The 14645-nt window shown below is 53.4% G+C and overlaps 1 protein-coding gene across 1 annotated transcript; it reads left to right on the plus strand.

Annotated features, from left to right (window-relative positions):
- Positions 1 to 772: 772 nt before the first annotated feature.
- Positions 773 to 10703, plus strand: LOC142288128 (E3 ubiquitin/ISG15 ligase TRIM25-like). Its single transcript, XM_075333490.1, has 2 exons — positions 773 to 980; positions 6953 to 10703. Exon 2 carries the CDS (start codon positions 6955 to 6957, stop codon positions 8551 to 8553), a length of 1599 nt encoding a protein of 532 aa, XP_075189605.1. The 5' UTR covers positions 773 to 980; positions 6953 to 6954; the 3' UTR covers positions 8554 to 10703.
- Positions 10704 to 14645: the final 3942 nt, after the last annotated feature.

Genomic DNA, 14645 nt, shown 5'->3' on the forward strand with positions numbered 1-14645 from the left:
CTCTATACACATCGCAGGCACTCATTTTATCGGAGATACTAAATAAAGCTTGTATTTATATATAATTTTATGCCAAATTGTCTATATACATGACATTTCAGCATTTTTTTTTGCATATTTTTACTTTTGAATCAAACTAAGAGTGACCTCTGACATGTCACGTGCTCGACCTTGGCGCATTTTGAAATGTGGACTTTTTTGAGATGCCTGCGCCTTTGTGGGTTTTTTTCCTGATTAATGAGGTTGGAATACCTTGAGATGCTTAGGAAATAAATCTTAGGAATCATCTTGTGTCTCCTGCATCCTTTTTACCGTATTTCAATCCGTCAAGTATTGAAAGGGTTAAGGTAAATGTCTATTCTGCAGTGATGTAACAGGTAGTTGTAATCTCAGCTGCAGCCACAACCTTCTCCTGTAAATATTCACTTTTCACTCCTCCCTATGCCGGCTATAGCTCATACTTATGCTGACTATGTTGAAGGAGCTCAGCGCTGCATAGCTGTGGTGTTTCAATTGCAGCTGCGAAGTTTACTACTGAAGAAACAAAGGAGTGCTTTTTGTTTGTCTTTTCCCACCTGTTTCTTACCTTCCAGCTGCGCAGGTGGAAGTCATGCATATTTCCTATTTTAAGCTTTCTGCTTATCCACATTGTAGACAGAATGCTGCCAATCAGTGGTCTGGTTATACAGAGCTCAGCATTCAGAAAACTGGTAATGAAGCTGTGCATCAGAAAAAAACGTTTTTAATAAAAAATGCAGGACCCATTAAAGTAAGTGGTGTTGTTTCTATTGCAGCTGCGAAGGTCCCTACTGAAGATACTAAGGAGTGCTTTTGTTGTTTTTCCCCACCCGTTTGTCTCACCTTCCAGCAGCGGAGATAGAAGTCACGTGTATTTCCTACAACTCTCCTCAATCATCTCTCGTGTGACCATCGGCAGCTGATATACTCTAAAGTTCTTGTGTGATACACAACTTAATCTGGTGAGCATAAATCCCTTATCTATTCACAATTGTGTTATGGTATCACCGTATTGTGCTTTTCTTGCTCCTTCTTTCTCTCTGTACCCACCACTGATTGGCAGCTTTCAGCTTATGTACATTGTAGACTGAATGCTGCCAATCAGTGGCCTGGGTGGGGTTATACAGAGCTCAGCATTCAGAAAACTTGTAGCTGTGCAACAGAGGAAACAGTTTTTAATAATAAATGCAGGACCCAGTGAAGTAAGTGACACAACTCTGAAATCAGGGTTTCTGCCCCTACATCACGTTACTCTCACAAGGGGTATTAAACAACTGGTGGCAGATTCCTATTAAGGAGTTAAAGATGCGGTTCACCCATTTTTTTGCTACATCCGTATAACATTGAGAAACAATATTTTCCTTTCGCCACGACAGCACCCACGAGAGAGGGATCCGCCCCCTTCAGGACAGGAAACCTACAGATAAAAAAGGGGCAGTCCCCCTCCCTCATCAGTTGGTTTCCTGTCCTGCATGGAGAGGAACCTGCAGTGCCTGGGTCCTGTTGAGTCTGTGCGGTCTCCTAGGGAACGGCGGAGCTCTGGATCCGGAAGCACGGTCGGTGGAGCTCCCTTCGTGGACTCCGTCCTCCGGTGCACCTCGTCCTCTTTCTCCTGCCCGGCTTTGCCTCCGGGAGATATGACGCCTGCAGCAGGGTGTGCTTCTCCCAGACGGGTGCGCGGCAGGGGGGGCCCTGCCGCGTCGAAGGTGCACGCTTCCCTGCTGCAGTGACCCGGATGTAATCCAGGAGCTCTTCCGGGGGAGCGGCCGGGAAGGTTCCTAGTGAAGCCCGTGGTCCCCTCCATCCGGGCCGGTCGCTGCGGTGCGGGTGAGTACATGGCGGTTGGGCCAGTGCCTCTCCCTGACGCGTGCCTGCGTCTTCACCGCCTGTGTGGCCTATGCGCTGGGCCTGCTGCGTCCAGCGTCGGTGTCCCAAACGCTGTGCTCCTGCTTTTGCGGTTCAGGGGGGGGGCTCGGCTGTCGATCTCTGCCAGCCCTTCCCCCTGCCCTTCTGTCCGGGGATTGCTCCCCTTCTCGGTCAGTCCCTCTGCCGGCGGCGTCCCTCCTGCTGTGCTGTGGCCGGCGTCCTGGTGGTGTCTGCCCTGGGGTGTGCGCCGGGGTGCCCTCTGGGTCTGTTCTCGGTGGCCTCTGTGCCTCCTGCCTCTGAGCTCCTGGGCCCCTGGGTCCTCCTGACTCCTATGGCCTCCTGGCCTCGGTGGACCTTGGCCCTGTGGTCCTGGCCCCTGTGTCCTGGCCCTGGCCTCTGTGGCCTCCGGGCCTGTGTGGCCTCCGGACCTCTTGCCTTCTGGTGGCCTCCTGGCTTCTGTGGCCTTCTGGTGGCCTCCTGGCTTCTGTGGCCTTCTGGTGGCCTCCTGGCTTCTGTGGCCTTCTGGTGGCCTCCTGGCTTCTGTGGCCTTCTGGTGGCCTCCTGGCTTCTGTGGCCTTCTGTGGCCTTCTGGTGGCCTCCTGGCTTCTGTGGCCTTCTGGTGGCCTCCTGGCTTCTGTGGCCTTCTGGTGGCCTCCTGGCTTCTGTGGCCTCAGGCCTCCTGGCTTCTGTGGCCTCGGGCCTCCTGGCTTCTGTAGCCTCGGGCCTCCTGGCTTCTGTGGCCTCGGGCCTCCTGGCTTCTGTGGCCTCGGGCCTCCTGGCTTCTGTGGCCTCGGGCCTCCTGGCTTCTGTGGCCTCGGGCCTCCTGGCTTCTGTGGCCTCGGGCCTCCTGGCTTCTGTGGCCTCGGGCCTCCTGGCTTCTGTGGCCTCCTGGCTTCTGTGCCCTCATGGCCTCCTGGCTTCTGTGGCCTTCTGGTGGCCTCCTGGCTTCTGTGGCCTTCTGGTGGCCTCCTGGCTTCTGTGGCCTTCTGGTGGCCTCCTGGCTTCTGTGGCCTCGGGCCTCCTGGCTTCTGTGGCCTCGGGCCTCCTGGCTTCTGTGGCCTCGGGCCTCCTGGCTTCTGTGGCCTCCTGGCTTCTGTGCCCTCATGGCCTCCTGGCTTCTGTGGCCTCATGGCCTCCTGGCTTCTGTGGCCTCCGGACCTCCTGCCTTCTGTGGCCACCTGGCCTCCTGGCTTTTGTGGCCTCGGGGCCTCCTGGCTTCTTTGCCCTTCTGCCTGTTTGTCTCGGGGCCTGTTTGCTTCGGTGCCTGTTTGCGGTACCTGTTGCCTCGGTGGTGCCTGTTTGCCTCGGTGGTGCCTGTTTGCCTCGGTGGTGCCTGTTTGCCTCGGTGGTGCCTGTTTGCCTCGGTGGTGCCTGTTTGCCTCGGTGGTGCCTGTTTGCCTCGGTGGTGCCTGTTTGCCTCGGTGGTGCCTGTTTGCCTCGGTGGTGCCTGTTTGCCTCGGTGGTGCCTGTTTGCCTCGGTGGTGCCTGTTTGCCTCGGTGGTGCCTGTTTGCCTCGGTGGTGCCTGTTTGCCTCGGTGGTGCCTGTTTGCCTCGGTGGTGCCTGTTTGCCTCGGTGGTGCCTGTTTGCCTCGGTGGTGCCTGTTTGCCTCGGTGGTGCCTGTTTGCCTCGGTGGTGCCTGTTTGCCTCGGTGGTGCCTGTTTGCCTCGGTGGTGCCTGTTTGCCTCGGTGGTGCCTGTTTGCCTCGGTGGTGCCTGTTTGCCTCGGTGGTGCCTGTTTGCCTCGGTGGTGCCTGTTTGCCTCGGTGGTGCCTGTTTGCCTCGGTGGTGCCTGTTTGCCTCGGTGGTGCCTGTTTGCCTCGGTGGTGCCTGTTTGCCTCGGTGGTGCCTGGTGGCCTCGGTGGTGCCTGGTGGCCTCGGTGGTGCCTGGTGGCCTCGGTGGTGCCTGGTGGCCTCCTGCGCCCGTGTGGCCTCCTGCGCCCGTGTGGCCTCCTGCGCCCGTGTGGCCTCCTGCGCCCGTGTGGCCTCCTGCGCCCGTGTGGCCTCCTGCGCCCGTGTGGCCTCCTGCGCCCGTGTGGCCTCCTGCGCCCGTGTGGCCTCCTGCGCCCGTGTGGCCTCCTGCGCCCGTGTGGCCTCCTGCGCCCGTGTGGCCTCCTGCGCCCGTGTGGCCTCCTGCGCCCGTGTGGCCTCCTGCGCCCGTGTGGCCTCGGGACCTCCGGACTTCTGTGTTCAGGGCCTCGGTCCTCTGTGCCTCCTGGTCTCGTGCTCCTTGGTTTCGTGCTTCCTGGCCTCGTGCTTCTTGGCCTCGTGCTTCCTGTCCGCGTGCCTCTGTCCCTCGGTGCCTCTTGGCCTTGGGCCTCTGTGCCTCCTGGCTTCGGGCTTCTCTGCCTTGGCCTCGGTGCCTCCTGGCCTCGGTGCCTCCTGGCCTCGGTGCCTCCTGGCCTCGAGCCTATGTGCCTTGTGCTCCTGGCCGCCTGCCTCTGTGGCCTCCTGGCCTCTGTGCTTCCTTGCCTCCTGGCCTCCGGCCTTCCCGGTCTCTGGGCCCCCTGGCTTTTTCTGCCTTTGTGGCTTCTGGGCCTCTGTGGCTTCCTGGCCTTCCCGGCCTTGGACCTCGGGGCCCCGTGCCTCTGTGCCTCCGGACCCCCTGCTTCTGGGCCTCCTGGCCTCGGGCCTCTGTGTCTCCTGCCCTCGGTGCCTCGTGGCCTTTGTGCCTCGTGGCCTTTGTGCCTCGTGGTCTTTGTGCCTCGTGGCCTTTGTGCCTCGTGGCCTTTGTGCCTCGTGGCCTTTGTGCCTCGTGGCCTTTGTGCCTCGTGGCCTCTGTGCCTCGTGGCCTCTGTGCCTCGTGGCCTCTGTGCCTCTTGGCCTCTGTGCCTCTTGGCCTATGTGCCTCTGGGCCTCTGTGTCTCCTACTTCGGGACTTCGTGGCCTCTGGGCTTCTGGGCCTCTGGGCTTCTGTGCCTCTGGGCTTCTGTGCCTCTGGGCTTCTGTGCCTCTGGGCTTCTGTGCCTCTGGGCTTCTGTGCCTCTGGGCTTCTGTGCCTCTTGGTCTTTGTCGTCTTGGCCCTTGTGCGTCTGTGCCTCTTGGCCTCTTGGCCCTTGTACCTCGGTGCCTCTTCCTTCTTGGCATCCGTGCCTCTGTGCCTCTTGGCCTCTATGCCTTTTCGCCTCTGTGCCTCTTCGCCTCTCTGCCTCTCTGCCTCTGGGTCTCTGGGCCTCTGGGCCTCTTGGACCCTGTGCCTCTTGGACCCTGTGCCTCTTGGACCCTGTGCCTCTTGGACCCTGTGCCTCTTGGACCCTGTGCCTCTTGGGCTCTGTGCATCCTGCGCCTGTGCTTCTGTGCCTCGGTCCCTCCTGGTCGTGTGGGCCTGTGTTCTTCTCCTGCGTCTCTGGGTCTTGCGCTTTGGTGCTTGCTCCTTACGGCGCTCCTGCCTTGCGCCTCTGCGGTCTTGCGCCTCCCTGACCTTCCGCCTGGCCTGGCGCCTCGGGCTTCCTGCTTCTCCTCTGGGTCTCTTCTCCTCCTCGTCCAGCGCGGTGCTGTGCCTGTTCCTCTGTATCTTGGTCGCCCTTGCCTCTCCTGGGCGTGTTTGTGCCTGTCCGACACTGTCCGTTGGTCCTTCCCTCCTTGGGGCGTTCCGGTTGTTCTCCTGCTGCGCGAGGTGTCTTGGGTTCTTCCCGCGCGGGGTATTTTCTCCGTTCCTTCGTTTCGTGGGGCTCTGTCCTCGCCTCTGTCGCTCGGTCGGCCCCTTGGCGGAGGGGTTGGTCTTTGTTTTTGTTCTTTGTCTTTCAGGAGTCCGGCGGTGAGCCTCGCGTGGCGTGCCGTCCCTTGTCCCGATGGCTGTGGGCTGCTGTTCCCCTCTCGTCTGTGGTGCGGCGGGTTTCCCTAGCCTCCTCGGTGTCGGATCCTTCTCCTGGGCGGTTGCCTCCTCCTTGGATGGATGTGGCCTGTGTCTCCTTCGGTGGTATTGTACGGCTGTATTCTGCCCTCTCCGTCCGGGTTCCGGTCTTTGCCGGCTGGCCTTTGCTCTTCCGCTGTCTTCCGTTGGAGGCTTGGCCCTTCGTGTGGTTTTTTCCCTCCCTGAGTGTGTTATCTCTCTAAGTCTCTCGTGGGTGCTGTCGTGGCGAAAGGAAAAGACTAAATTACTTACGGTAATGGGATTTTCCAGAGCCCACGACAGCACCCTTTACACCCCTGCCCTTTTGTTTTCTTCACCCTTTGGGTTTGATGGTTCTACTTTTGTCTTGTATTGTTACTAATTGTGGCGGTTCCTCTCCCGGTTCTCTGCAACCAACTGATGAGGGAGGGGGACTGCCCCTTTTTTATCTGTAGGTTTCCTGTCCTGAAGGGGGCGGATCCCTCTCTCGTGGGTGCTGTCGTGGGCTCTGGAAAATCCCATTACCGTAAGTAATTTAGTCTTTCTCTCAAATACGTTCCGTTGGTAATAGTGCCTGTGAGCAGCACTATTGCGGACCGCTGTTTCCCATCGCGTGACCCCCTGGGCTCCGTGACCTCGGATCGGGTGATGTCAACTTCCTGTTCACATGACACCACCGCGGCCGGCCCCAATCTCCGTGAGTCACTGGGCTGTGGGTGGCGTTTCCCTGCTCGTCACAGCCCAGCATCGCTCCGGCTTGTTTGCTCTGGAGTGAAAGAGGAGGGAGCAGGGAGATGGACTTTCATGCTGGGCTGTGTGGAGCGGTGCAACGACGCCCACTGCCCAGTCACTCATGGAGACTGCAGCCAGCCTCAGTTGGCATGACAACACCGGATGCTGGGGGTCATGGAGCCCAGGGGTCACGTGATGGGGTAAGCGGACCACAATAGCGCTGCTCACAGGCACTATTGGCAACACAAGGTATTTGAAAGAAACCTTATTTCTCAACATTATATCGATGTGGCCCATAATGAAAAGGGGTGAACCACGCCTTTAAGTGAATAGGTGTAACTACAACATCGCTAAGTATTATCAGTTTCGTTTCCTCCTTCCCTCAACTATGAGCCACGGTGTCTGCTGATCTGGGGGTGAAGGGTTTAAGTGAATGGATGTAACTACAACATTGTTAAATATTGAGTAACATTCACATTCAGTTTCATTTCTTCCTTCTTCCGTTAGCCATGACGTCTGCTGATCTGAATGACGAGCTGCTCTGCGCCATCTGTTTATCTATTTTTAAGGATCCTGTAACGCTGAGATGTGGACACAACTTCTGCCGGGTCTGTATTGATCGTGTGCTGGATACACAGGACGAGTCTGGAGTTTATTCCTGTCCTGAATGCAGAGGAGAGTTTCAGGAGCGGCCGGCGCTGATGAGGAACATAAATCTTCATAATGTCGCAGAACGATTCCTGATTACTCAGCAAGAACAAGAGATCACCGGGATCTGCTGCACTTACTGTGTGGACTCTCCTGTACCTGCTGTTAGATTCTGTCTACACTGTGAGGCTTCTCTGTGTGAGAAACACCTGAGGGCTCACAGCAAATCACCAGAACACGTCTTATCTGATCCCAGCACTTCTCTGGAGAAAAGGAAATGTTCTGTTCATAAGAAGATCCTGGAATATTACTGCACTGAGGACGCGGCTTGTATCTGTGTGTCCTGCAGTTTGATTGGGAAACATAATGGACATAAAATGGAGTCACTCGATGAGGCCTCAGAGAACAAGAAGAAGAAACTGAGACATGCTCTCCAGAAACTGACCACAAAGAGAGTGAAAGCTGCGGAAAGAGTCTGGAGTCTGGAGGAGCGCAAGAGAAAAGCTCAAGGGAAAGCAGCTGGAGAAGCCGAGAGAGTCACTGCCCTGTGTACAGACATCAGGAGACGGGTGGACGACCTGGAGAAGAAGGTCCTGAGTGAGATCTCCAGGCAGGAAAAGGAAGAGTCACGGTCACTGTCTGCTCTGATCCATCAGCTGGAAATAAAGAAGGACGAGCTGTCCAGGAAGATGAGGCACATTGAGGAGCTGTGTAACATGACTGATCCACTGACCGTCTTACAGGAACCAGACACCGGGGACTTGTGTGATCCTGAGGAGGAGGGAGGTGATGAGGACACAGGGGGACATGATAAACAGCTCCATGATGGAGATGACCTGGATGTGGCTGTGATCTCACACACATTACACACATTATGTGAGGTAATATCAGGTATAAGGAGCGGGATCTATGTGGAGGATCCTGCAGACATATTACTGGATGTAAACACAGCTGCTAATAATCTCCTTATATCAGACGACCTGAAAACTGCAACCTGGACACAGAAGTACCAGAATCGTCCAGAAACAGCAGAGAGATTCCAGTGTAATAAGGTGATGAGCAGGAGGGGATTTACCTCAGGACGCCATTACTGGGATGTGGAGGGCAGTAGATCAGGGAGGTGGAGGGTGGGGATGTGTTATCCCAGTATAGACAGGGCGGGATATCAGTCACTGATTGGAGAGAATAACAAGTCCTGGATTTTGTGTAGATATAATAATCAGTATTCAGTGAGACATGACAGTATAGAGATCCAGTTACCGGACAAGATCTCCAGTGATAGATTCAGGATCTGTCTGGATTATGGGGCCGGGCAGTTGTCCTTTTATGAGCTGTGTGACCCCATCAGACACTTACACACCTTCACTGCCGCCTTCTCCGAGCCCCTTTATGCTGCATTATGTGTATTTATGGTATATGTTGATCACTATGGAGATAACTGGGTGAAGATTAGAACATAACAGGAAAGTAACATCAGAAAATTCCTTATTTGTAAAGTAACTTTCATTGTAAACATTTTTCTGAATTCTATGATTCTATGACATAAAATACATTTCCCTCTGGAGCCTCCTGAAATCTTCCTGTGTTTCCTGACACCACTGACCTTAAGAATAGATTTTCCACAGAGATCACTTCTCAGCAGTCTCATTATCAACATTTTTGTTATGTAATCTGAGAGCAGCATAATGTGGGGGCAAAGAGTCTGATTCCAGGGATGTGTCAATTACTGAACTGCTTGTGCAGTTTTGATATAATCCCTGTCTTCACTGCTGTAGATGTAGCAGAACTCGGAATGCTGAGCTCTGTATAACCCCGCCCACACCACTGATTGGCAGTTTCCTATGTACACTGTATATTGTCAGCAATCTGCCAATCAGTGCTGGGGTCAGGTTTACACAGACTAGCTGGACTAGCCACCACATGAGACCTAATCCTCTAGTGATAATGTCCTGCTGATAAAACACTGATTGAAATTACAGCAAGCTACTGAGCAATTGACACATCCCTGGAATTAAGGGTGCTTTACACGCTGCGATATCGCTAACGAATTATCGTCGGGGTCACGGTGTTTGTGACGCACATCCGGCGCCGTTAGCGACATCGCAGCGTGTGACACATATGAGCGACCTTAAACGGTCGCAAAAGAGACAAAAATCGTTGGTTTTGGAGAGGTCGTCCTAAAACCAAAAATCGTTTTCTGCTTATTAGCGATGTTGTTCCTCGTTCCTGCGGCACCACACATCGCTGTGTGTGACACCGCAGGAGCGACGAACTTCTCCCTACCTGCCTCCACCGGCAATGCGGAAGGAAGGAGGTGGGCGGAATGTTACGTCCCGCTCATCTCCGCCCCTCCGCTTCTATTATACGCCTGCCGTGTGACGCCGCACGAACCGCCCCCTTAGAGAGGAGGTGGTTCGCTGGCCAGACCGACGTCACAGGGCAGGTAAGTGCGTGTCACGGGGGTAAGCAAGGTTGTGCGCCACGGGCAGCGATATGCCCGTGTGTCGCACAACCGACGGGGGCAGGTACGATCGCTTGCGATCTCGCTAGCGAGATCGCAGCGTGTAAAGTACCCTTTAGACTTTCTGCCCCTACAGCATGCTTCTATCATATTAAATAGCAAAAACCTGCTGCCAGATTCCCTTTAAAGACAGATACTGTGGAAAAGAGACAACATGTCCCCTGTGTACAACAGGCTCCGCTCCGGTGTTAATTATTAGACGATATAGATGATATATTCCCCTTAGGAGAGATCTCCTGATGATCAGCCGATCGCTGCTTCCGCTTCCATTTAGTAAATGATTATCTTGACTCTGACAATTGGATCCATTTGCTGTTATGATGACATGAGTTGCTGGTGACAGATCCTGTTATTTTCATCCTGTGTAGTCAGCACATTGAGCACATGAAGGTGGCGTTTTCTGAATATTGAAATCACTAGTAGCATAGCCGAGTACTATGAGGCCGGAGTCACCGCCGCCGGCTCCTGCCTGTACCCTGATAGCTATATGACTGTAACAGCCGCTACTTTCAGCCATTACGAAGGGGAGATCACAGCATAAAGATTTATACAGCTGTCATTAAAGGAGTTTTCCACTTATAGAAAAGTGATCCCCAATCGTTTCCCAGCATGTAAAATCACAAACGTAGACAGTACTCCCCCCTGCCCCGGTCCAGTGTCAGGTCGCAGCGATGTGCGTTGCAGTCATGGTGTCACCTCTGCAACCGATACGCAGAAACCAAAGCTGCGGTGGAGAACTGGTGCCGAACAGCGGGAGGGCGAGTACTAACTGTATGTTATAGGCTGGGAAACATATTGAAACTAGTTTTCTATAAGTGAAAAACCCCTTAAGTCCAAAAAATGCTGCATAAATCTTTAAACATTTAGCTCCCCCTAGTGGTGGCCAGAATTACTGTATATCGTCATACTGTTATAAAGAATCCTCATAAGCATGTAAGGATCTGACATCAGCTTCTTGTTAATGGTTTCCAGATGGCAAAAACTGAAAATATTTTAACTGTAATAAATAAAAATGACTAATGATAAGACAAATGATTGTATAACTACAGCTAAAACTGCTGATAATAAATGGTATATTATTGCACATTACTGCTGGTGTTTTTATTGTGTGTGCGGCTCGGTGAACTGGGGGCAATTTTATAAAAATGTCTCATTACTACAGGAGTAGTCATCTGGGAGAGGCGGATTCAGGGAAGAAATATATTCACCTAATGTAACCTACAGTGGGATATGATTTCTCTGTACCGTATTTTTCGTTTTATAAGACGCACCCCAAATTTGAAGCAGGAAAATAGGAAAAAAATATTTTTACTGTTAAAATTGGGATCCGTCTTATAATTCTAGTGCATCTTATATTAGCTCACCAGGGGAGAGCGGCAGTGGTGGCGCAGCTCAGGCAGGTCACAGGAGGCAGGGTCTGTGATGCTGTGGGCTCGGAGGAAGGGGTGTCGCGGGTCAGGAGGGTCAGTGGCACGAGGGTCGGCAATACAGCGGGCTCGTGGGGTGTCACGGCAGCTGGCACCATTGATCTGCTGGTGGGCTGCAGGCTCCGTGGAATCTTCGGCTGTTCACACAATGGAATTCAAGAAAATGGCTGCAGAGCGAGCGCTTGCACAGATTGGCCTCTGCGTCCATTTTCTTGAACTCCATCGTGTCAACTGACAACTCAAAACAGCCAGCAGCCCACTGGCAGATTAATGGTGCCCGCAGCAGCAACACCCCACGAGTCCGCAGTTTCGCTGACTGTCCACTGACCCTCCTGAGCTGCTCCGCTGCAGTGACACCCCCCTCTCCGATCTCTCTCTATCTCCAACCCTGTGACACCAGTGCCGGTAAGGCTAAGTTCACACTTCCGTTGTTTTGCATCAGTCACAATCAGTAGTGTAACTGATGCAACGGATGCGTTGCGTTGCAGATAGTGGCACAACTGATGCTGCAAAAAAGATCAGTTGTGTTTTTCTTTTTTACTGGGTTTTTTTTTACGGCCGCCGGGCGATCAGCTGATCGTTCACAATAGCCAGCCACCGGGCGATAAGCTGATCGTTTCGGCCGCTGGAACTGAATTTACAGTCATCATGGTTTTTTACTGTGCGCATGCTCACAGTAAAAAAACCATTCAGCCGCAGACAAAAAACGTTGCTCCCGCCGGATGGTCAGTCAGTAGACGACTGATCCGTCACGCGGCGGATGCAACGCAGTGCTATCAGTCACAATCCGTCGCTAATAGAATTCTATGGGGGAAAAAAAGGATTACTGCAAAATATTTTGCAGGATACCGTAATTCCTCAAGGCGGCGGATTGTGACTGATGCAAAGCAACAGAAGTGTGAACTTCGCCTATACCATACCCGGATTATAAGACACACCTCCATTCTTCCCCCGGTTTTGGGGAGAAAAAAGTGCGTCTTATAATTCGGAAAGTACGGTACAATGTGCAAACAAACATCTAAGAAAACTATGGGCCGGATTCATCATTTGTGATGTCATGAAGCCAATTTTCTTATTTTGTCTTTTTTTGGCGAATTTATTTTGCCCCAAAGTTTTCAAAATTTTGCACACAGTTCATGAATTTAGCAGAAAATAAAAATGCTCCATTTATTGCTTTAACTAGTATTTGTGACTAAAAAAAAAGTCACGAAAATGTGTCAAGGGGAAATCTTGTCTACGAACCAGGGACTAATGCCGGCGTCACACGGTACGATATAACGGGCGATATGTCGTCGGGGTCACGTCGTTAGTGATGCACATTTGGCATCATCAGAGATATCGTACCGTGTGACACCTCCCAACGACTGTGAACGAGCAAAAATACCTTATCGTTCCTCGTTGACATGTCGTTCATTTTCAGAATGTCGGTTCTCCTTCTGTGCTCCGGCTGTTTATCGTTCCCGTGGCAGCACACGTCGCTCCGTGTAACACCTCGGGAACGACGAACACAGCTTACCTGCGTCCTGCCGGCAATGCAGAAGGAAGGAGGTGGGTGGGATGTTACGTCCCGCTCATCTCCGCTTCTATTGGCCGGCTTCCGTGTGACGTCGCTGTGACTCCAAACGTCCCTCCCCCTTCAGGAAGAGGGTGTTCGCCGCCCACAGCGACGTTGCCTAGGGGGGGTAAGTGCGTGTGACGGTGTTAACTACTTTGTGCGCCACAAGCAAGTAATTGCCCGTGACGCACAAATGACGGGGGTGGGTGCAATTGCTTATGCGATTGCACGATTTATCGTCCTGTGTGACGTCGGCATAACGTGAGATGTACCATAAAAAAAAGCAACATCCGGCTGGAGCTCTTTTCAGGGGCCTCTGTATCCCTCTTTAGTAACCTTTAGGGTAGGATTCCACTTGCGAGAAACTCACGCATATCTTGCATTGCATCACCTGTCATGGCCTACCTCTCTCGACAGGAGCGGGTCGGCTTCTGTATTTCTATGTAGCTGATCCGCTCCTGTCAGGAAAGCGGCAGGCCGTGCCGGGTGATGCGATGCGAGATAAGCGTGAGTTTCTCACAAGTGGAATCCTACTCTCATAATGAATGTTGCCTACCCTCACTTCCTAGCTAGCTAAGTCACAAGCCTTTCTCCTAGGCTCCACAGCTTTTTCCTCCTCTGCCTGTCTCCATGTGTCTATTGCCAGGAAATGGGAAAACTATGCTTCCTATGTGCTGTCTGGTGCAGGGTATAGCGACGCCAGGGGGCAGTGCTTGATTAATCAGTCAAGAAATCACACGAGTCTCTGGTAAAGTAAGGTGCTGCGGCCGGTTGCATTCGGGTCCCCCACCCAGGCTGGTGGTCTCTATAATTTTCCTCTGCACTGACTTTGTGTAAGATGGACTTCCTAGTCTGGAACTCAAGAGTCCGCTCCCGGCTGGATGTGGCCTAAAGAGCCGAGCCCGCAGATGCTGGCCCGTGGGATCTATGGGCCCTGGCGGTGACCTCTTATTCCTTTCGGTGGGCTGTTGTCTTCTATCAGGGATTTTGGGTGAGACAGGACCTATAATCCTGGCCTTAATCGGTTGGTGAACCAGGCCGCTTATTTCCGGTCCTGGTTTCAGGGTCCGAGTACCCCCCTTTGTGCTCCGGTTTCTGGGTCTGTTCCCTGTGTCGGTACCGGCGGGCTACAACCCTGGCCCGGTACACCTCTGTTCTGCCAAGCCGTCTTCCCGTCTCCTGCTGACGGAGACCACCGTCTGCCATCTAGCCAGTGGCACCAGGGCTCCTACCCTGGCACTGTTCAACTTGAACTTTCTCTGCTGGAGCTACACTTAGCTTCAGCCCACACTCCTCTCTCTCCTTGAACTCCAAAACTACACTAACTACTGTTTTCCCACCCCAGGCTGTCTAGACCCCTGGGTGGGCTTGTCCAACGGCCTGGTCACGCCCACTGGTGTGTATCTTTCCCTAAGGGCTCCTTCACACGAACATGAAAAAAAGTACAGTTTTTTCACGTACGTATTAAAGGGGTGGTTTGCTCCCAGTGTACCGTGTTCTCCGTGTGTTATACGTAATAACACACGGAGAGCGGAAAGCCCCGCCTTACCTGTGTCTTCCGGAGCTGTCTGTGGTGCTGAATGACAGTGTCTGGCACAGGCCACGCCCTGCTGACGCTGCTTCCGGCCCCCAGTGAAGAAGATGTGGTGTTCAAATTCACTGGGGGTTGGATGGAGGTGACAGCCGTGGCAGAGACTGCAAAGCAGGTGGAGGTATGTGCTTTTTTATTTTTAAAATGACACGTGTGTTTCTCCGGCACGTGTCACATGGGCCCGTATCCACACTACATCCGTGTGGTATGTGTGCGGGCCGCGTGACACCCATGCTGCCGGAGAAAAATGGACATGCCTCTGTATGGAGCACACGGGCACACGTCTGCTCCACACGAAGGCACGGGCCAATGGCTGAACACGTGCGTGCACATAAACCCATTGATTTTAATGGGTTTACGTGTGCCCGTGTCTCCGGTACATGCGGGCACTGACCTAGCACGTACCGGAGACACCTGCGTGTGAAGGGGGCCTAAGGGGGGGTGACTAGGGTTTCAGG

This window comes from Anomaloglossus baeobatrachus, unplaced genomic scaffold (assembly GCF_048569485.1).
Source record: "Anomaloglossus baeobatrachus isolate aAnoBae1 unplaced genomic scaffold, aAnoBae1.hap1 Scaffold_782, whole genome shotgun sequence".
NCBI lineage: Eukaryota > Metazoa > Chordata > Amphibia > Anura > Aromobatidae > Anomaloglossus > Anomaloglossus baeobatrachus.

Excerpts from the sequence above, each read along its gene's own strand:
- LOC142288128 (XM_075333490.1), top strand. The coding sequence starts at position 6,955 with ATGACGTCTGCTGATCTGAATGACGAGCTGCTCTGCGCCATCTGTTTA.